At 45.8% G+C, this 23872-nt stretch overlaps 1 protein-coding gene across 1 annotated transcript in view; it reads right to left on the bottom strand.

The window, feature by feature from the left end:
• srcin1a (SRC kinase signaling inhibitor 1a) overlaps window positions 1-23012 on the bottom strand; it is a 38944-nt gene extending 15932 nt beyond the window's left edge. Inside the window, exons 1-9 of the mRNA XM_071925727.2 lie at window positions 22671-23012; window positions 16516-16542; window positions 10129-10324; window positions 8355-8650; window positions 5398-6227; window positions 4795-4896; window positions 3553-3680; window positions 2783-2806; window positions 1875-2035 (exon numbers count right to left, since the gene is read on the bottom strand). Of these exons, the coding sequence (XP_071781828.2) occupies window positions 1875-2035; window positions 2783-2806; window positions 3553-3680; window positions 4795-4896; window positions 5398-6227; window positions 8355-8650; window positions 10129-10324; window positions 16516-16542; window positions 22671-22997 (2091 nt within the window). The 5' untranslated portion in view covers window positions 22998-23012. The remainder of the gene's footprint in view (window positions 1-1874; window positions 2036-2782; window positions 2807-3552; window positions 3681-4794; window positions 4897-5397; window positions 6228-8354; window positions 8651-10128; window positions 10325-16515; window positions 16543-22670) is intronic.
• Between the last annotated feature and the right edge of the window lie 860 nt (window positions 23013-23872).

Raw genomic sequence — 23872 nt, 5'->3', positions numbered from 1 at the left:
ACCGCCCAGAGGAGAATGCTGAACGCTGCTGTTCTCCTGACCATGACAGAAGCACTAAGCGTGAACCCAATCCCCTGCCAGTATTATGAATGGAATATTTTACAGGCCTGATGCATGTAATGCAAGCTCCCTGAGATGAAAGCACCTGGTAAGCAAGAAAGATTAATAATTGATCAGCCTTATGTTCCAGGAAATGAAACAAGACAACAATACCAGTAACATTAAAAATTAGCTAGTATTTGCCCCCATACTGTACATCTGCTACCTTAAAATGCCATTAATAGCGATGCAGGTGCAGCAGTCCAAACACAGGAATCATGCTCTCTCTTTTTTTTATTTTTATAGCTCTCAGCATTGTGCTCTCTCTCGCTCTCTCTCTCTCTCTCTCTCCTAGTTGTCTGTCTCTCCTGCACCCTCCCTCTGCATAATACATGAGGCACATGTATAATTTAAACTGCTGGCCATCTCCATGGGCAACAGTGTGGGTCAGAGGGTAGGGGTCACGCTTGGGTACACAGACAGGTAAACAGCAATTGGTCCTCTCTAAGCACAGCGCAGCACAGGTTATTCGGCTCTCCATCTCGCTCCATTGCCAATTCAAGAAGCCCTATAGACTACTGCAGTTTTCCCTCCGTCTAGTCTTTACTGTTACAGAACAAATAAATGCGCTGCATACCTATCCTTCTCTCTCTCTCTCTCTCTCTCTCTCTCTGTCTCTCTCCCTGCAAATTACTTGAATCCTCTCCTCTGCCACTGAAAGCATTTAACTCATCATCCCCTCCTAACTCCTCCTCCAGTAACCATGGTAGCGCACGAAGCAGAGATAAACGGAAACAAGGGATGACTTCATTTCTTTGTACCTCTTTTCTTGTAGTATTTTATCTGATTCTGTGTCCATCTTCACGCAGACATTCTGTATCTTCCGAGAACGTCACCTAACGTCATCTGAACCACAACTTTTATCTTTCTCACAGTATCTTTCATTATTAATCCTCAAAAGATACAATGGCCCCAATGTGTCACGCAATACAGCTAGTTTTATGAACCTGTAGGTATCAATGCCGGTACAGTATTGAAGTGAAGATCAAATAAACATCAAAGCCAACTCTTTCGCACATGATATGTTGAATTATGTACACTGTACATCATAAAAATGTTACAACATAGCTAATTATTGCATGCAAAGGAAAAGGAAATCTTTCTGGAGCCTCTTTTTTGGGGCAATTTGGGGCACACACACTGTACATAATGTTGTGTGACATACTTTTTATCATTCCTTTCACTCTCCCTTATACTGTCCAATTAATGCTACAAATATGCCACAAAGAACGCTTCTCAACAAGTCATTTGGTCCAGTCTTGAAATCTTGTTTTCCTGAAAACAAGTGAAAAGGTCAGACAGTGCGGTGAGATAATTTCACTTGTTTCCAATGCTGCTTGAATGCTGTCTTGAAATAATCACTCCACTAGTATCAACATTATGTCACCTGATTGAAGAAAACCATGAAACAAGTTGGAAATTAATGAATTCATCTCACCCCATACATTTGCATATTAATGAGGAGAAACAGACTTTCTTGAAACTACTATAACTCCTTAATGCTTTAAGATACAGAGTTTATATTAACACCATCCATGTGTTATGTAGAGACAAACATACTGACATAGAAATATTTGCAAATTAATGCATTAATTCGTTTAATTAATAACCTAATTAGCATAACTTATGTTTCATATATGATGGTGATTATTGCGGGACATTAGGTAGCTCCAGTGCCTTTTGTTTCACTTATTTTAAGAAACATAAGATAAATTACATCAGAAGGACATTTTTTGCAGCAATAGTGTCTGACTGTGTGCGTGCAGGAATCTCACCTGCGTCTTGCGCAGCTGGGCCAGCTGTTTGCGCAGGTCGGTGGCATTTTGCTGCAGGTCGTGCAGGTGGAGCTGCATCTGCAACCGGCTGACGCTGTTCGGCTGGCCCGGGTTAGAAGGCGGCGGCGGCATCAGAGCTAGAGGTGCCGATGGTGTAAGAGCTGCCAATCACAGAGCAGGACACGGGGGTCACCAGGAGGTCAGCGGGAAACAAATGGGTTACTGTGGCCTGGTGAGATTTCTGCAGTCAGCCAGCCTGACGTACAGTACAAACAGTAACACACGTACACTGCAGCGTATAGTGGTGTGCACGCCCATAGAAACACATATACACACAAAACCTGGGCACACACACACACACACACGGAGAGCAACGCATAAAGTGTATAATTGCAAAAATCCATATTCACAAACCTTTAACAGCCCCATGGGAGTATAAACGTGAGCTCATGCTATTAGTAATCCACAGAGGATTGCAATCAGTCTTTTCAGTAGTGTGGCATACACACAGGGGGATAACCATGCTCTTATCTCAACATGGGGGTTTGTGATTATGGCCATTAACTCCCCAGACAACCTCCCAACACACACGTACCCACACACACGTACCCACACACACACACAACACACACACACACACACACACACACACACAGGAGTGCCCAGTCTATGACAGAACATCTTTCTGAAATTCACGAATGCACAACCAAGCAGAAATTCAAAAAGTTGAGACAGGACCAGAGACAGGACAAGAGCGGGCCTGTTCTCGGGGGAACCAACCAGGGGGGAAACAGGAGGACCGACACCGCCAGCTACCCAGCAACACCACACACCCATACAGAGGGCAGGGAGCCATAAGAGATGTCTGATAGGAGAAATGAAAGGGCGATAGAGTAGGAGATAGAAACTACCTTTCCGCTTCAGCCGTCCAGCTGGAATATAGAAAGAGTGAGCCGGTTACCGAGAAATGAATGAGAGAGAGAGAGAGAGAGAGAGAGGGGGAGAGGGAAATCTTCAAACTTCATATTTACAGAATGAGGACCCTGGAAAGCATTTTTTATTGACTACAGCAGAGAAAATGACTCAATTGATGGCTTAGTGTTTTGGCAGTGTTTCAATTTGTGAGGAAGCTTCAAAGGCATCTGTGCCCTTGCACTCGCTCTGTGAAGGTCTGGCTGCAGAAAAGACGAGGATGTGCCAGAAATGCACTTTAGAAATGATGGAAAAGGCAGAGGAAACAGGGAAGAAACAGGGATGAGTGGGGTGAAAGAAATAAAGGAAACAATTGTGACTGAGATAAAGAGAGAGAGAGAGAGAGAGAGAAATAGATGGAGGAGATGTAAAGGTTTGAAAAAGGATATATCACTTTTAATGAAATTTTTCACCTGAACTCTGAATTGAACCAACCAGGTGCATAAACATGGCAGCCTCCTGGATTGATGTCATTTTGTCCTACAGACTCCTCCCATAATGAAATCAACTGCTCTAAATCCAGGAGGCTGCCATCATTATGCTCCAGGTCCAGGTCCAGGTTACCCGTGGCTGAATTTAAGCGCACAGTTAGTATAGTTAGAGTTTTTTTAATAGCACAGGGACAGAATGGCAGTAGTGTTAGTAGCTAGTACACTACTGAACAGCGGTTCGGTACCCATGGTTACAATTACGCTGCTGTACTCACTTCCAGTGGCGGAGCCGTCGCTGTTGGATTCGGTCTTGTCGCTGGAAGAGAAAGGTAATGGCCGTGAGAACTCCGTCCCTTGGTCCGGAGGGCAGCCCGCCATCATGCAGAGACGCAGCAGGCCGCATCTGAGGATCAACGGCCACAGGGCAAGGCAATTACAGTGCTAATGCTAACAGCTCTACTACTGGACACTAACAGACTGGTAACATATTGCTGGCTTGCAACTGACCCCGCGCTGGGTCAATATAGTTCCTACACTGTAATGGGTTATGTCTACCCCACACAGCTGGGTTGTGTGAACGGATCTTCTCTGTGGCTAAAGGAACAAGTGAAACCATGTTAAAAATAAGAGGAATTGTTCCTTGACTGAAATATGGTATTACATCAGAAATATTTGAATCATGTCTCTAGCACTTGCCCCATAGGTTTCCATGTATCTTAATTGCCATTTAGCCTTATTATTTGTACTATGAGTTTGGAGTTTGATCATATTTATTGGAACGCTTATACTTCATATGTTGAAATTAAACAATCTTGTTGCTTGTTGCTGTTGCTGGATTGATCTCACTACAGCACCTCAATGAAGAAATATTGACAAAAGTAATTGCAAAACATTTTAGATTTCAACATTTAATTGATTTGTACTGCTTCAGCTGTTTGTATATTTTGATAATTGAAATTATTGGATTTGTTATGCAGGAAATGAAAAATATGTACACAGATAACAGTAACCCGGCAAAATAATTAAAAGCAAAGCCACCTCTGGGACAAAATAACCATGCTTTTTGGATATAACAGGTAACCTAACATCAGTCACACAACCCAACTGCGCTGGGTGGCTGGGTCATTTTAACATCACAACACCAGCAGTATTTCAGTGTGTACTGTTCACTGATCATTAGAGTTATCTACTCTTTATGGGCCCCTGTGGTGTTAATGTGAATGAAGTGCCATGATAATAATGTCCCATGCAAATGAGTAACTCGAAATTTACTGTATAGCTATCTTACAGATCTCAGTGTATCAATGTATAGATCAATAGTGCTGTGCCCTGCAGCTAATGTTTAGAGCTCTGTGCTTGCGCTGCGCTCACACAAACTAATGTACCACTTCACTGCCACGGAGCTGATAATGGTTCTGATAATAGCCTGCTACTGTTCCTGTCGATAATGCTGCCTGTGTGTCTCGGCTGCAGCTGTGAGTTTTGGGGGGTTGATGGGGTATAATGGAGAGTCTTACGTGCTGTCGCTGTCTGGCGCTCTTGTCAGTACACTCTGGACCAGGCCAGTCAGGCTGGCTATCTGCTTCTCCATGGCCTCCATACGCTCCAGACGATGATCCCTATAAAAGTGCACATCATGGCTAGGTCACACAATATTCCCCATAAGTCCCCATGAAATGAACTCCCATTGCTTTTGCTTCCTGGAAAACAGAGTATCTTTCACATTGACCTCATGATGCACTAGCAGGCGTAAATATAAATTTCTAACCAATAAAACCATCAGATTTTCTAACAATCCCGCTCCTCTGCAACCCTCCCATCAAATAAAACTGCCTTTCTCTCCCTGACTCATATCCTCACTGCATTATGTCCCGCCCCCAACATCTTGTTTCAATGCATCAAATCAAGGAAGTAAAGATGTCATTTCATGGGGTCTTTAACACACTAATGCAGAGATGCATGAACACACAGGAAGATGCTTGGAACTTGCAAAAAGAACAATAACAATTTTCCTGCTGTGTAAAAACACAGTACATAGTGCTATAGTGTAATTAGTGCAGCATTTTTACACAGTACAAGATGATATTTTAATAAAACTCATCACACAGACTCACACTGACCTGCTAGTGTCCGCGTCCTGTCCAGACATTGAGGAGCCAAAACCAGGCGTGGCCCTGCCCCCCTCTCCAGGCCCGGCCGTCAGACACAGAGGCTCTGAACTGGAGCTGGGCCTGGACTTTGGGCTCTCCACAAACACCGAGGAGGAGGCCGAGTCCTTGCGGAAGGACTGCCTGACAGGGGAGGCTCTGCTGGGTGAGCTGGAGTACGAGTCCCTGTCCCTCAGCTGCATGTCAGGGATCTTCTGCGGGGAAGAGGGCGGCATGCGGAAACCCATGCCCAGCGTGGCTGAGGAGTATGTGTCGGAGTAGAGCGAACCCCCAGGCTTGTAGAGGGAGTCCTCGAGGTCCCCCTGAAGAGCGGCAGCTGAGTAGGTGCTGAGGGAGCGCACGGAGCCGCGGCGGTACAGGCCACTGGAAACAGGGAAGCTGAACGGGTCTCCGATGGCAGCTAACGACTGGGTGGAGGCGATGCTGAGGCGGCCCTCGTGCATCAGGCTGTAGGGATCCGCGTATAGCCCCTCGTTCTTCATCAGCACCATGTTTTTCCCAGACACCTCTTCGTCGGGCTTGACGTCGCGGCGCTCCAGGATGGCACTGGGAGAGGGCGACAGGCCGGCGTTGGGGCCGTGGCCGGCCGAGGGGTGGTGGGGGTGCTGCGGCTGCTGGTGCTGGGGATGGGACCCCGGCCCGGCGAAGGATGGAGGGCGGCCCCCGCTGTAGGAGAGCCGCGAGCGGGACGGAGAGCCAGAGGGCGGGGAGGCCGAGGAGGAGGGCAGGGTGTTGAGGCGGCGAGTGGGGGAGGAGTCGCGGGAGGAGTACACCATCTCCCTCTGAAATGAACAAGCAGGGATGAGAGTTACCATGGAGACCTGCGGATGGGAGCGCTGTGTTCCCCATGTGTCAGGCTGACAAGAGGATGACAGAGATCTTACTGACACTGGACAGCCTGTCACAGTCTGCAGATGCCAATACCAGAGGAAGAATTTCTCCAAAGACCAATTAATTGCCCGCTGGCACAATTTAGTCTCTAAAAATCTTCTTGTCTCTTTTTTTTTAACAAGACCATGTCAGAAATGACAGAATGACAGAACATGTTCAACATGTAAATCATTCATTAATTATTTGCCACTGATTATCTTTGGCCACTAGAAGAAAAAGATTAAATTGGGAAAGATTTAAAAAAAAAACCACATGTCCAGCTCCAGCTCTGTTGTCTTCTATTCCTTTTCTTCTTCTCTCTTCAGCTAGACATAAAGCCTTTGGCTTAACATTGGATTACTATGAGCTAGTATTCAGGACAACCTCTATCTCAACATATCCATATCTTCTCCTTTGTAGAGCGGTGACAGAATGCAGGAGACAAAGCTACTCCTTATTCATAGGGAGGACATCTAAGTAATATCTGTGTCCTTCATATTTGACTTAGCTTTTGTTTCCTCCATTTGCCTTTCTTTGTGAAGACTGGTACAATCTTTTAATTGTGCCTTTGCTGGTATTTCAACCCATATCTGCCTCTATTTTCCTTCTCTGCATTTACTCCAATTGTAATTTTTCTCATCTCTGCAGCTGTCCAAAGCCAAACTGGCTGCCTTTCCTTCTCGCAACTACTCTTACTCCTTAAGTCATCCCTAGTCTTTCTTCTCCTCATTTGTTTTTCAGCATCCTAGCTAACCTTGTCATGCAGCACAATGTGATAGACGGGGCATACTGGAGCATGACAAAGGAATTTGTACTGTCAGCCATTATACCCAGAGACAAATTCACATACAGTACGTGCACAGTATTCTCGCAGATATATGCAGTGGCCCTGGTTTATACACACGGACAAAACTTGAGCAAGCAAACAACAAAAGCAAAAACCGCAGCTTAAACCTCAAGTTCCTCCACTAGAAAGCTACAGAGGACACACATCATGCACAGAGGCACATGAATGTCAAGATGCTTGTTAACATGCAGTGCAGCCTGCGTTCAGTCTCCAGCTCAGCCAGGAGCAGAGAGGAGACGGACTGTGCAATTCACACTTACTGTGGAAGGCCAAAGCTGACAGGTAACTTTGATGTGTCCTGCTTTTGCCCCATCTAAGTGCTGCTTGAAATCAGGCCTGTGTGATTTCCTGCTATCACAACTGTGTTTGTTTGGGGTTGTTTTAAAATCTACCTTTGCTTCAACAGTTTGAGGGTGTTGGTCAGCTTTCTCTCTCTGCCACTTTCTTCTTTTCTTTCCTCTCTCTCTCTCTCTCTCTCTCTCTCTCTCTCTCTCTCTCTCTCTCTCTCTCTCTCTCTCTCTCTCTCTCTCTCTCACATAGACTCCTTTTTCACTACCTATTTGCATGGTTAATGGCAGGGGCATTCTCAGTGTTGGTCAGCTCTCTCTCTGCCACTTTTTTCTTTTTTGTCTCTCTCTCTCTCTCACACACACACACAAACATATACACACACACACACACACACACACACACACACACTCCTTTTTCACTACCTATTTGCATGGTTAATGGCAGGGGCACTCTCAGTGTAGTGTGAATAATGCAGATGGTAAGCAGTGTTTTGTGTAATAAAAAAAAAAAACCCAACAACTTCAGGCTTCCTTGATCTCCACTAAAGCAGAAATAGCTTAGGATGTTAAAATATGCTCATTTCACAGAGGAACATTGTTCTCTGGTGTCTGCACAGCAACAGATGGCCTACTTGAAGATAAGAAAATACATTTCCAGGAGGAATACCTGTTAAATTACTAACCCACATACACCGCAACAGCCTGTCAAAGTTACTGTTGAAATCTAAAAATCGCTATTACACTGTCAAAGGAGCACACTATTTCACTCCGTTTAGAAGAACAGAATAATAGCGTAAACCACTGAAGTATAGGTTGTAAGGATCAGACTTAACAGAAGATCAGTAAGCATTATTCTTCCAAAATATCTGCCCTCCCTACCTCCCCATCCCCCCTCTGCTCACCCTCAGGTCTCCGTTAGCCAGGTGCGCGGCGGCGGGGTACGAGGCGTAGATGGGCTCTTTGCGGTAAATCTTGATGATGCTGCGGTCCTGGATGTCCCGCACGTCCTCCAGCTCGTAGAAGACGTTGCGCGCCTCGTCCTTGATCAAGATGGCCGTGTTGGGCGACTTGAGCATGCCTGCCGTCAGCTTCTGGGGGAACATGTGCACGATGAGCGCGTGCAGCGTGTCCAGGCTGCTCAGCTCGTGGGTGATGTGCACCCGTCGCGTCTCATCCCCGTACTGCAGGAACAGCACGCCTGCAAGAAGGTGGTGGGAGAGAGGGGGTAGTAGAAGAAGTCAGAAGAAGATGGCCACAGAGGATGGAGACTCCCACGGCGCATTTGTGTGTGAATTGTGACCAAACAGTTCTACCTTTTAATACTTAAGATCCAAATAAAGATTTTTTTTCCCCCTCAGATGTTGGCATGCATTGCCAAAGACAGCAGTGGAATGTAGTTCTTTCTGAATGTGAGAGGAGGATTGTGGGAGTTGCGTGAAAATTAACAGCTAAGGTGTAAAGATTCATAGTCATGGTTACATTTTCACTATAATAGAACTTTCATTTCTTATTAACTATTAATTAGAAATAAGAAATTAAAAAGAAATTGCTCAATAAAGAGCAGACTTGATCTGTAGAAAATTACTTTTTCAAGCGCTATAACCCATGATGAACAGCGCACAGGAATAGAGATGTAAAGTGTCTGATGCCTGACTGACTGACCTGAAATTGCATCTTGATACACCGTGGGAAAAATTAACAAACAAACAAACAAACAAACAAACAAACAAACAAAAAAAAACAAGGAAAGACCAGTGATTAAAAGTCGGGCAGAATGAGTGAGATATTGCAGGGAGAGAGGTGGAGAGGGAAGAAAACAAAGGGAGAAGTTAGTATAAAGACATGCAGTGGAAAGATTGGCAGTTCCACTGTTCTAGCTCTGCCTAAACTCCCTATTCAAAAGAGGCCTCATCAGTCACTGCCACTTCTGTTTTACAGCCACTTTTTATCCCAGCGTGCCTGGCATAACCCCACACCTTGGTGTTTATGAGTCTGGACCAGCCTCACACTAATCCTCTTTCCACTCCCAAGGCCTTTTAGTACTAAACTTGCCCTCAACTCGGCTGTTTACTCTCGCAGTCCCATACCAAACCTATCCCCAGTCCTGTATGCTAACAAAACACTTCAATACACAAACAGTTCCCACAATAACCTCCTAATCTAAATCTTATCCCTTAATATTCCCATTCTAAACATGTGCCAACGATGTGTCTGCTTGAGTAAGCCTGCACAGTATCTTAGATAGTTAAGATGTGATAGAGATGTTTGCCGATGCATTATGGCTGAATATTGTGTCCACACTGGTGAAACATTAACTTGTTATTAATTCTCTAACCGTGAAAGACAATTTGCGTTATCTTGGGACTGGCTGCTGTGACTTGTTAATGTGTAAAGGCACAAAACCACATTTCATCAGACCTTGAATAAGACCACAGTTTTTTTTCCCTCAAGAACAAACTCTTGGAGCAATTAGACTACACTAAAGGTGAGAATATCATATTTTCTCCCATTCCGGTACTTCTCTAAGCACAGTGTTTCATTTCAACAAGTAATGGAAGCAAATAAGACAGCTGCAAATCTTGCTTGAGTCCAACCAGCAGGTTGTGTTAAAGCCTGCCTGCAGTACATCAAATTAAGCGTTGTTTCCAGTGTGTCGATGTATAGGTTGGTCTTAACCTGGTGATCGCAGCTTGTTCTGGCTGGCAGAGCGGGACAGCGGGAGGCTCTGGCGAAATCGGTTCATCCGGTTGAACCCTAGGGGGATGTCAGCTTCTGACATGGTCTCCAAGGATTCAGCGGAGGCAAACGAGAGCTTGGCGGCCTGGTCAGCGAGCCCAGACTGGGTAGACTGGGAGTGCCGTGGACTGCGGCTCTGGAGGAGAAGTAGACACATGGAGACACACAGTTATTCATTGAGAGGTAAGAGAGGCAGGGAGAATGGATTGGACGGGGTCGATGGAGTAAGACAGAGTGGAAGAGACAGTGAACACACAATGAGACACCGCACAATGAAACCACGTAACAAGATTAACGAGACCTTCACAATGGTTTAGCTACCACTGATTCACTAGCAATTACTAGCGTCACAGTATCTGACATCAGTTGAATGCTGCAAAAGAAAAACCCAAGTTCGGTTGTACTCAAATAGCACAGCACCTCAGGGCATCAGTCTTCCTGAATAACCTGAGGTGGGTAGGGGAAAAAAATGTAGCCGGAGTCTGTATTTCAGCTTAGCATAAGTTGTGTCATGTTTGCTTGACTTTGCACACCTCCCACATGCCCTCATCCAAACTCTTGTCCCTGTGCTGTTCCGAACTTTAAATGAGTGCTTGTGGGATGGGAGGAGAAGCTCATGCAAATCCCGGGCTGTCACTGTGGGCTTATCCTGCTGGCCTGTGCCCAGGCATCTCTTCCTGAATGACTGTTGCTGCAGCTGGGGCTGAGCTCAGTGAACTGACTCCCCGATCCCCCACCACTGCAGCGTCTCCTCCAGCTCAGAGACTGCTGTAATGAGCTCCCAGAATGCTGTCTGATGACTGTTTGGATGGCAGAGGCAGACACATCCGTAGCCACAGTGCAGTGGCTGTGCCCATCTCCTCCTCCTTGCACCAAGTACAACACAACCTTTTTTTTCCCTTTTTCTCTCTCCTTCTCTGCCATAGTCAGATTTCAGCATGTGTTTACTGTGGCTGTCATTAATGCAGTATTTAGTTAATGTTAGACAGAAGCCACACAGAGGGCCATCACTGTGCTCATCAACTCTCAGCGGTGAGCTGTTCGGTTTTCTTCATAAACAAACACATGATGCTGCTACAAAACACACTCATACATCCAGAGACATTTACGATTTTGTTAATTAAGCAATAAGCCCATAGGCCATGCTTTACAGTGAACAGTAGCTAAACTTCATAGTTGCTAAGCAACACATAAGTAGCAGTATCAGTGGAGATTCACGGTTAGCGCATTAATATTTAAATTAACTGTTATGCGGTCACAGGTGTGCAACAGCTTCGAACACGTCTCAGCCAATCAGAACTGAGGATCGGAACTATCTGTTTTACAATGCACATTTTTTCTGTCGCTAATACCATACATAATTCAGTCACACACACACGCACACCCACAGAATCACAGAATGATAGTGGTGGTGTCCACTGATAGTGGTGGCAGACAGTGTCTGAGCACGCAGGGAGACGGTGATGCTGACAGATAACCCCCTCTGTGCTCTCTAATGGGGTCATTTATCTAAGCTGTGACCACACTGAACAACAACACAGCCAATAGCACCACAGAGGGGCACACAGCAACAGCCACACCACAGCCAAGTGACACATACTGCAGTATGTCATATCCTGGCCAGCTCGAGTGGGACAGGCGAAGCATTAGGGGGTAGATACGCTGAGGACATACATACTAGGTAAAAGCAAAGCCTGCAGTTTGACTCAGTGTAGGAATGCAGTAGCAGTCTGCATGAGATGAATGGGAGTGACTGAAAAGGCCATCATGTCTAAAACACGTCAACGGGTTGCTTTTTTTCCCTGAGAGTAACTGTCCTTTTTTCTGCGCTGCTGTGAAAGAAGTAGAGAGCAATTTTTTGGTTTAGAAATCATGAGTCATTTTACTGGTGCATTTGAGAATATTATTTCAAGGCTAGTTACCCTGGTTGGAGCTTTTTGAGAAAAGGAAAGGGAATTGAGAATACCGTGCTGCATAACTGAGCTCTGCTCACAATGTCTGCACAGTCTGTCGGGGTTGTCGGCAGCCTGGAGGTTGGTGAAGCGCTTTTGTGATTGGAAACACACCAGTTCAAATCCCAGGACCCGGCTGAGAAAATCAAGGTGGGGGAAGTGAATGAGCAATGCTCTCTTCACTCTCAACAACTACTATCAATATGCCGTTGAACAAGACAATGAACCCCTGACTTATGAATGTGTGTAACCTTACTTAGGCTGTTGCATAATGACAGCATGGTTGAATAAAAGTAAAATAAAAACAAAACCTGAAAGCTCAAACCCAACATTGAATTCCATGTTCTTGCTTATGCCATGTATGCCAAGATTGTGTAAAGTGATATGAAAACTGAAGACATCTTTCTGTAATCATTTTGCCGTGTAAGTATAATAAGTGAATACACCATCTGGTCATGATGCAGTGTGCTAGGCATGGCGGTGTTAGACATGGCGGTGCTGACAGTCTCTCCTTTGAGAAAAACTGGTTCCACCTCCTTCGCTTTTCTCTGCAGCCCCCGCCTGCCCCACCCGCCCCCCACAACCCTCCCCCACCTCAATCTTTTCTTCTGGAGCCATCAATCCAGACTTTCTCAACAGCCCTCAATTACTGTGAGAACTCTACACTGTTATAAGGACACGGCGGAAGAGCGGAACAAGGGGGGAACAAGATGATCTTACAAGGAACAGGAACAACTCGAAAGGAAAGCGGGACACAGCAGCCTCAAACACACCTTAGGCTACAAACTGCATTAAACCCTACGCAACCTCCCACTATGTCTTTTCTTGTTTCGTGTACTCGCACACACACTTACACACAGGGCAGCTCTGTATTAAGGTCAGGGTAAAATAGCAGCCCTGGTGTATGGCATTCTCGCTTTCTTCCTCTATTTGGGAGAGGACATCACCATCAAACTCCACCCGACACTTCAATGTTACCTTGCTTAGTCGGCAAACCTACAGTATATACAGTACGTACCTCACAGTATACGCAGAATAAAAATAGCAGACTTTATTTGGCACTTACTTCAACAAAATGTCAACTTTTAAAATTGATTTGCACTGCTCGCTGCCACCCCCCGCAGTATATTTCAGTGGAAGAAGATGGAAAGGAATAACAGGACAATTTGTTTTAAAAGTTGACATATTATTGAAACACTGTAAGCGATGCTTGGTGGATCAAGCATATGCCAAACTTACCGGTGAACATTTTAGAAAAGGGCTCAAGTCACGTTCTGTGAGGTATGTACAGTATGTTTGCCAAGAAGCAAGGCACATTTAAGCTGCCAGTTTTCAGTTTGAAACACAAAGAGAAAAAGAGAGAACGACATGAATCAAGCTGCTGTAAAAGTACTCCAGCGAGTCAGTAACTGTCTCGGTTTGAGTTTAGGAGTAAAGATAAAGGTTACAGCCCTAAAGTCCACTAGTGGTTGATCACATGATGGCTGCTGCTCGGCTCTCCTTTTCCCTCCTCTCCCCTAGTGCAATCATGCTGCTGTTGTTGTTCTTCTGGGCTTGAGTGAGAGAATATTTGTTAGTGAAAGAAATTTCAAAGATAGCTTGATGCGTGTGAAATGAGAATGGAGTGCTTCGCTCTAGGGTACTACTTGAGAGACAGGTGTTAAGTGGTTAATATTACAATCCTCACACCTCTTCCGTATCTCTCGGCGCTCACCTTCCACTCTCCCTTTCTTCAGCTTTTCTTTTCATTTCTCCTCCTAAAGATTTTTTTCCCTTCCTCATAGCCTCGTCTCTGTCTTTGCCTCCAGTATTCCTCGCCTTGCTTTCTATCCACTGTCACTCACATGTCTTATTTCCACCGCTCTCAAAACTGGCTTCTGATTCCTGCTGAGCCACTTTGTGTGAACACATCTGTTTTTGCCTCAGTCTCAGGTGGCAGTGGCCAAAGCGCTGCCCAGGTGTCTTGCTTCTGTTGTTGCTGTCAGCGTTTGAGCAGCTTTATTCTCAGTGCCTCTCTCTAGCCAGCTCGGCTGCCTTTTCACCAAAAAGACATAGTGCACACAAGCTCTCCCTCTCAGAAAATGGAGAGGGGAAAATAGCTCCCCGAATCAATCCGTCTCTCACATCCGTTTGTCTCTCATTTGCTCTTCCCCTCTATCATTATTTCTCTCCATCCTTCAAACTCTCAGGCCAATCTTCTGCCTCGTCCCACAACCCCCCCCCCCCCCCCACCCCCACCCCCCAAACCCCCTTGAGCCCTGTCTCTTTATAATACTGGGAGTCATCAATGCATGGAAAAAATTGCTCTGCCAAATTGCTGTGGATTGTTCGCTGATGCGATCGGCTTGCTCAGAGGGAGAGTGAGGAAAATGGCGTGCTCCTGGGGAGGGGGGATGATGGCTGAGATCGCTGGTAGTGGTCGTCCTTTCTGATGGATGGGAGAAAACGGCAGACCAACAAAAAACAGAAGCCCCAAAGCATGGCAGGTACCTACACTTCACATCTACGTTTCTACCACATATTCTCATCTTTCATTTAACTGTGCACAGTTCCTTCTCCAATATCTGTAATTGTAGTCAGTAAGATTATAAAGCGATATCCGTTACCATACGGTTGTAAGTATATGCAACAACTTAATCAAATCGGTAAAATAGATATTTTCTCACAAGTGAAAAAAATGAGAGTAGCACATTTCCTGATGGTGGGTTCATTAGTGTTTAATGTCAGCAGGCAGGGGAACCAAGGAAAACAGTTACCTTCAGATTAGAGCTGGTTGGAAGAGGGAGTGAGAACGAGTTTTGATGAAGCTTTCATGTGAAATGAAGAAAACTGGGCAACTGCATCTCACAGTACCACTTGGATTGGAGGATGAAGTGTCAACATAAAGTGTGTCAACACAGTGTGTGTAATGAAAGCAAATAGCTGACTGGTTACCGTAGATCTGTTGCCATTCAAGAAGACTGTTTGGTTGTTTCATTCTACGTTTTGTTACCTCTACAGCGCCTTGTGCAGCCAATAAATAAATTCAGACTCCCACTCTCACTGCTGTCATTAAGCCACCTCGCTTAATTAATTTTTTCGGTTGCTGCACAGCCACATAAACTGACAGATAGCAACTTACTATACTAGGCAGTGCAATGCACCACAATCAAAAACATGTGTTTTTCAGGTCTAGAAAGTTATTGCCTTGAAAGAGACCAGCAGCATGATCAGTTTTTTCGGATCAAATGAAGCTTTAAACATCAAACGAATGCATAACGTGCATGTTATGCATTTGTTTGATGTTTAAAGTTTCATTTTCCATATTCACATTACAGCAAGGTGTTGGTACCCGACTGAGAGTCCTACATAATTTCAAAGTAAAGTGTTGCAAGACCGAGGTATGTGTCGCGCGCAAGTGCCAAACCTAACATCATTTTTTGGAGGTTTAATAGATGTATGCAGGTGAAGAGGCTCCAAGTTCTATTTCATTTCACTCTTATTTGATGGTAATGTAATTACGGGGCTATGGGATAAATTGCTTAGCCTACCACATGGGTCAGGGAATACGGCTATTGATGTTCAGTGACATTTCCACCCCATCTAAATGATATTGCGAGCTGGGATTCAGGCAAGACTACACCACAGATAAGCTCCACACACATTCACAGACATCTGGAAGTTAAATAGATAGCACATCTCCCAGCCTGCCTCCATGAAGTATACCATAGTAGTATATCTACCAAAGAAGTCATACACAAATTTGTTAAGCATGCCAGCTAAATACGCTAAACACAATTTAAATTCAGCACAAATGATATGTACTCTCAATATATCTTGATGCTGGCCTGCTCCAATATAAACAACCCATATTTCCTCTCCATACAACTTGTGAATAATACACATTCAGCAGCCTGGCCATGACTCAAGCCTCTGTGCTAATGTCAAAGCATTATTTCAGTAATGCCTCAGCGACACATCTGAAATGTCTTCTTAATGTCTCAGTCAGTCTGAGTAATACTTCAGCAAGGTCACATGGCTGCTAGCCATTAGTGCTAGCTGACTGAGGTATCATAAATCCCGAGAGAATCGTCTCCTGCAGATTAAATGGAGCTTGAGCAGTTTAAGCTGTCGCGCCCCCCACCCCCACCCACCCCCCCCTCCGCCCACACACCCCTCAGGACCCCAGAGATGCCAACTGAGCTGGGTGCCAACGGTGCAGCGGGCAGAAGGCTGCAGGAGCCAGGGGAATCAGGGAGATAGGCTGATGATGCCCGAGGAGTGCGAAGTGATAGACAGGAGCGCACTCACACACACACACACACACACACATACACACACACAATGGACAGGAGGATGACAAACACACAGAGACACTTTGACATGCAGCACTGACCTTAAAGCTCCAGTAGTTGGGCTGTTGCTGTGGAGTTAGGTGAAGGACAAAAGAAGGAAGGGAGAGAAGCAGAAAGAGAAAAGTTAGACATTCACCTCTCCACTAATGGCAAATCAACTTCACTGACAAAAAATAAAAAATGGTGACAGGTGGGGCAGTGGGACAGATGGGAAAAAGAAGACTAGGAGAGGAGATAGAGGCCGACCGTGGGCCCGTGACACAAAATCAAATGCTTTTCCATGTATGAAGAACCACATCATTTTCCATTTCCACAAGTCGAAGTGAGAAAATATGAACATGCCCTCAGCATTATAAGCTACAATACCCGAATGGTTTTGGTGTAATGTGCTCCTTTTCTGACAAGCTCTTCATGAAACCCATTAATACTTGTGAGGGCTTCTTCAAATGTGACAATCTGAACTATAATCATTATGTTTGATTGGTGTTAATGCAGGGGGCGGCTGTGTTTTGCAGGCGTCAGGTTGCAGCGTACCTGAAACGAGATCGAGCTGTTTGGCTGTAACTTATGAGAGGAGGAAATGAAAAGAGTGAAATTGAGTTAAACAGCAGCCCACTCTGTTGTTCCGACGTTGGCCTGTCTCCCAGACTTCTCCGTCACGGCCAGACGGACTCCGCATCTCCTCCTCCTCTCTCTCTCTCTGCTGTCTCTCTCGCTCTCGATCCACCTGCCGCTCTCTTTTCATCTGCAATTCGGCACCTCACCTGCTTATTTTCTCCACACCGCGCTGTATCTCTGCTCTATCGGTTTGCCCTCCCCTCTGCTCTGCCACGAATGAAAAGGTGCTCACATGTTGGTTGAGGCCTCAGGAAGTGAGCTTTCCATTAAAACATAATTACCCCACAGTCAAAACCGGGCCAAGTCACCGATGGCCCAGAAATACCTCAAAATGACATGGAAATTAAAAAAAGATTGGATAGAGTTCATGAATTTTAATTCTAATCCAAACTCTTATTCTAGTTCTTATTCTTATCTGCAGGCAATTTTCAGTCCATTCACCCTCCCTTCTGCAGAAACCACATTACTCTCCTGGCACAAGGATAAAAAAAAAAAAAAAGGTGACAGGCAAGTTTTGATTTATGATAGTTGCTGCTTTTTCATTATCGGCCTTCTATTTTAATATCGCCTCAACAAAGGCCTAGATTATTTCTGTAAACATTGGCATCAGAGAGAACATTTTCAACTGATTATTACCTTATTGTTATCTAATCTTTCACTTAATGTTCCCTCATTTGGCCCTGATGCCATTTTTTTTCACATGGTGCTTCTCTATCTCTTTCTCTCTCTCTCTCTCTCTCTTCCTCTCTCTATCTCCAGTATAAGTGGCTTGGTCTCAATAAAGCAGCACAGATAGACCCCTTATATAATTATACTAATCCAAGGAGCTGATGTTTCCTCTCCAGGAACAGACTGAGCCGTGACGAAGGGGCAGTGACGACACAGACATGCAGCAATGCCTGGACTAACTCAGCAGAAACAGTGAGAGATTTCATATAACAGGCAGTGGTACACTACACTAATATACTATACTACGTATTTGTCCGGCTAAAGCAATGTTTGGCCGATGAAGCAATGAGGCACGCACTCTGCAATCTTAATTGTTAGAAAAGAGAGCATATCACGGAGCGCCTAGCTTTGCTGGCGCTGTGACAAGTGGGACTCAAACTGATACGGAGAGCAAGCTCAACCCACGCTCCCTTCTTCCCATAGCGCTAGATTTTTTTTTTTTTTACCAACGTCAAAACGATTATTATTACAAGGCAGCTCTTTGATGTGACACGGAGAAGAATTCCCATCGCTTAGTTGCTCTTATTTCATTTGGATGTTTAAAAAAGTATGTTATATACTATACCGCAGCTCCCAATTCTGAAGGGGAGTGAGCAAAAAGCTTCTTGTCAGTCAGTCAGACTCGGGGGTGTGAGGCCATGTGTAAAGTAGGTCAGGTTAAGATAATACACGAGGTCTCTCCGTCTACCTGATCATGTGTCAATCATCCATTCAGTGTAGCCGGGGCTGTGGGTTCGCCCTTGACAGCCCCGAACTGACAGTGGCCCAGGGGCACCGTTGCCGCGTCATAAATAATTGCTGTTCCCTTGTTCAGACAACGTTAATGATTTTGTTTTCCCGCGAAGCAAAATGACTCTGAGGGCTGGCTTTAATGGTGCAGAAGTGATTTGTGGTCTTACGTGTCCGTCTGTGTGTGTGTTTTTCTGTTTGTCGCTTTAATGAGGCCTATTCACAGTTCTCAGGTAAAGTAAACACATTCTTCTCCCCGTGTTGTTTTAACTGTTGCTCCACTGACAGACGCAGATATACTGATTTGGACTTTGAGTTGTAAATACTGCACTGGGAGGCCAGGAGAGCGAATTGGAGAGGGCACTAACAGTGTAGTAACACAGTTAGGCATATACAACCCACTGATCTTGAAGTCAGCGTGAACAATCTACAGCGTATGAGTATATCATTTCCCCTTGACAATTCTACATCCTGGCCATAATCAATGCAATCAATGCATTCCTATAAGTGCTAGAAGCATTGATCTACATCCATATACAATACATTGCTTTATCCCTAGAAACCCACAGGTCTATCCGTCAGCCTAATCATTATCATGGTCACCCATTCAACCATGGAAACCAGATGGTACATGAAACTCCTGCTGAGGCTATAACTATTTAGCTGAAAGGGCGTCTTGTCATTTCTAACAAACCCTCCTGTTGAATTACATATGTGAATGAACCCCAGGGAGAGAGAGAGTTCCAGATGTGTTTCAGATTAGACTTGGGGCTGAAGGGCTAAATGCATTCCTGACTGCACGCCTACGGTGATGCCAAGTGCACACACCCATGTACATATATTTGCGCACATGCATGCGTACGTGCACCCCCCCCCCCCCCCCCCCCTGTGCAGGAGTTGGCCGCAGGGGCTCCGACAGAAGGACGGAGCCTCACAGAGTGGAGCGCTGCATTACCTGACCTGCATGTAAAGCAGGCTGCACTCTCCTCCTCCCGCACCCCTCCTCCATCCCCTTCTCATGCCGTCATCCCCTCCGCTTCCCCCCGCCCCTCTCCCCTCCCCAACCTCAATCACTCTTACTCTCTTCCCTCGATCCGTCTCAGGTCCAGTTTACGTCTCAGCGTTACCGCTATTTCTCTCTCTCTTAAACACCCACGCTAACCTGCATGGCAAATCAACACTCACACAGACAGACACACGCACACACACAGAGCCGGAAACGGTGTCACAGTATCGTACACTCAAGCCTTGTCTAGCCTGGGCTTCTGCCTGCTGAGCATATGCACACGGTCACCACAACAACCACAACCACAACAAACACACCAGGCGTGGAATCTAATCCCAGCTGGCACATCCTTAACTCTCACACACACACACACACCTCTCTAAAATCACCTCCAGCTTCCAGTCTCGTCTCACCTGCAGTGCACCTGTGCCTGTCCAGCACTCCAGTCATCCCAGGCTGTCCGTCAGGTGCAGCGAATCCTCATAGCGTTTTTGCCAGTCTCTCCCTCCCTCTGCTTCTCTACCTCTCCCTCCCTCTGTCCCTCTCTCTCCCTTACTCTCTCTCTCTCTCTTTCTCGCTCCCCAGTAGCACATGCGGCGGAAACTCTTTATTTAATTCATTACAACACCAGCCGATTAACTCCTTCGCAGATGGGTGGCTGGCTCCTGCTGGTGCTGGCTAATTGACTAGCGGGCTGCTTGACTGGCTGCTGTGCTCCTCCCCAGCTCCATCCCCCTCCTTCCCCGCTGTCCATGCTCGAGCCAAGCTGGCTGCACAGCAAGGAGATGACAAGGAATCCTCGGCTTTGCTGCTTCCTCCCCCGTGCAACGAAAATGCCCTGTCACTTTAGGATTTGTACTATTTCTCTGCCGCCTCTTTTTTTTTTGCCTTCTGACGTTCTTTCTCCCTCTTTTGTGTCTTCCTTGTTCCACAATTCCTCCTTCTCTACAGCCTGACCTTTGCAATGTGATATCCCCACTTGCCATATATGGGAGAGGTTGCCACGGCAACTATGGACTCCACCTGTCTTTCACCCGCCCTCCCCTTTTCTCTCTCTCTCCCTTTCATTCTCTCCTATCTCCCTTGATGTGCTTCTCTGTCGTGTGATTACATTGGATTTGCCCTTTTTACACGCACAGCAGCAGTGTTCACACAAACAAGAGGACGCGGAAGAGAGAGAGTGTGGAGTGTGTGAGTGTGTGTGTGTGTGTGAGAGAGAGAGAGAGAGAGAAGGATCACAAGGTTGTGAAATAGGTAAAAGGCAAAACAGAGTTGAAAATTGTGAAATAGCTGATGAAGCATAAACTAGATTGGAAGGGAGAAAGAGATTGATGGAGTGATGAAGAGAAAGGGAAAAACATTTTATCTCCAAGTGTTCCAAGGAACTGCATTGGCGCATGTTTGTGTGTGTGTGTGTGTGTGTGTGTGTGTGTGTGTGTGTGTGTGTGTGTGTGTGTGTGAGTGTGTGCTTTCCTTCATGCCTGAATGGCGCCAGCCTTGCCCCTCTATCTGACGGTCTGCAGGCACGGTGACTAAAGTGCCAGCAGAGAAAAGGGAGAGATGCTGGGGTGTGACAGTTTAATGAAGACCTCTAACAATCAGATACAAAGGCCACCTGACATCTTTCTCTCATGTATTCTCTCTCCCTCAATCATCTGAATGAGCACCATGCTTCATCTATACCACTTTCACCCTGGACCGTTATCTGACAAAGACCGAGAGATGTCTGTTGCCTGGCTATATATGACTCCACCCACACCATGCAGTGGAAAACAGAGTGTGTATGCAAAGCGCCCTTCTTTCTATCTATGACTTGCAGTGATGTCACTGTTCTGTTGACGTCGCCATATTGACCCCCAATTTGACTCCCAAAACAAATGTTCACAGTTAGTGAGAGAATACGCGTATTGTCGCTATTTTATGAAACAACACACTTTACTTACTGGGTAGTAATTAAAATGCCTGACGTATGTTGTGCCGTTGGTTTTAATAATCCGGTTGGGATGGAGGGGATGAAATTTCATTGTTTGCCCACTGATAAAGAGAGACGTGACACAGTAGGAACAATTTATAAACATAACATTATCTTACCCCGGTAATCAGGAACGACTTTTTCTCTTCAAGATTAAGTATTTTTGGATAGTTTCACCCACCCTGAAGTGAATTACCAAAATGCATCAGTACTTTTGTAAGCCTTAAGGGTTTCACTAGAATACGGAGACAGGTTGTGAATAAAGTAGCAGGTTTGTAAATATCATGAAATGACAGATCGGGGAGTTTAGCTGCAGACATGAGAGAGAGAGTGGTGTCAGCGATGTTGGTGGCAGAGTGTCTTATGAAATCAGGGGAGACGTTTGCTTGTTCATGGTCACTTGTTGCATAGTGTGTGGTTTTAATGGAGCGCTGTTTGCGAGTCAATATGGTGGTGTCAACAAAACACTGACCTCACTGCAAGTCATGGATATTGTTTTTGTCTTGATGCTGGCCAGGTCTCCACTGAAAGAGACTCTTAATCTCAGTGGAACTAATCTGTTCAAGTACAGGTTAAATTATGTGTAACATTTTAACATCAATAAATCATTACCACGTTCATTTTGAGACATTAGTATAATACTGTAAACAAACAAGACCATCAACAAGTAGATCGGCAGCCTCTACCGGCCTATACACTGCATTACTTTATGTGACACCGGGTCAGATTCTGCGATATTGCTTTATGGTACAAAGAGGAATTGCTTTATGGCACAAAACGGGAAGAGCACGCCGTTCTTCCAGAGCAAACAGAGCTAAAGCTTTCAGGGTTGCTAACAATGGTGGATGGTGGAACAGCTGAAAGGCTGATGGAGAATCCCCTCCAACATGTTTATCCTCTTCCATAAAGCAAAAGAGCAAAGAAGGGAGGAGGAGGAGGACAAGTGGCAACATACTCTTTGCAACAGGAGGCAAAAAGGTCTATAGGAATTGTGGTCTTAATTTTAGGAAACACTTGCACTAACAATAACATTGATTTGACATTGACAAAAATGTTAAAAAATGTTACATGTAGCACATTTTGCCAGTGCACACAATTCTGCTCAAGGATAAGAAATCGTCATGAGGCAGCGTGTCATGTACCTGTTCTCGTGCAGATCGCTCCGAGGTTCCCCTCATGCTGGCATGGGAGGGTGAGGGCGACGGCGGGTTGTGGTGGGGGCTGTGGTGCGGGTGCTGCAGCTGCTGCTGCTGCTGCTGGTACTTGCTCTTCAGGTGATCCATGAAGGCGTCCCTCTTGCGCTCCATGTCGGCCTTGTGCAAGTTGGTCAGGGCCTCCAGGCTCTGGGCGGCAATGACGGTGTGGCGGTGCTCCGACGTGTGCACCAGCCCCACGTTGGAGAAGCGCCGCGTGCCGTTCCCCAGCGTCCGGTACTCCCGCGGGTACTCCAGGTCATCCGTCGAGATCATGTGACCGCCACCGCGCTCGGGATCTGAGGAACGAGGATGGAGGGAGAATGAAGGGAAGGAAGGAGGAAGGGGTGGCGAGGTGGGGGTGGAAAGTGGGCAAGGAGGAGGTGAATCATCACCCACACGAGCGTGCAGACACAGACGTACAAATTCACGGCGGTGACATACATACAGCAGGCACACGTAGGTGGGAACAAACAGCGAAGGAGAGAGAGTGGAAAAAATAAGGCGAGGAGGGGACAGGAGAGAGAGAGTGGAAGAGAGAGCGAGAGAGAGAAAGAGTGATAGAGACAGAGAGAGAGAGAGAGAGAGAGAGAGAAAATGGGATGGAATGTTAGACTATTTGCCACCAGGACAGAGGCGAAAAAAAGTAGTTCCCTGTAGAATTATTGATCTCAAGTTCTGAGGGGAAGAAAAATGAGAAAAGTAAAACGCTTCTGCAAAAGATCAAGGGAAAAGACTCAAGCTGAATTTTGTCTTGTTGGATATTCCATTGCTATATGCCTGTTTGTCATCTAAAATGGCTTTCATCGTTTTCTGAGGAAGCACAGCGGAAAAAAACCAAAAAAACCCTGAAAAATCGAGGTGATTGAAAGTCAGGTGGGAACACGAACAAACACCTTCCTTCTCATTCCTGTCCTGGTTCTCTTATTCCCTCACCAACTCTTTTCCATCTATCTGAGCCTTCCTTCCATCCCTTGTCACCCTCCCCTGTGCTCTCTGCATATTCTTTCTGTCTCACGTCTGGAGGTTACTGATGCTGCGGACCAGCCTTAAGGAGGCGCATCACTCTGACAGCCCTTGGCCTTTTATCAGCCCTCTAACTGACACAGACAACACAGCCCAAGGAGGAGGGCACACAGGGAGGGAAGGGG

Source organism: Centroberyx gerrardi, chromosome 7, assembly GCF_048128805.1.
Source record: "Centroberyx gerrardi isolate f3 chromosome 7, fCenGer3.hap1.cur.20231027, whole genome shotgun sequence".
NCBI classification, from domain to species: domain Eukaryota; kingdom Metazoa; phylum Chordata; class Actinopteri; order Beryciformes; family Berycidae; genus Centroberyx; species Centroberyx gerrardi.
Note: the sequence above shows the minus strand (reverse complement) of the source record. Positions and strands in the feature narration are given on the sequence as shown.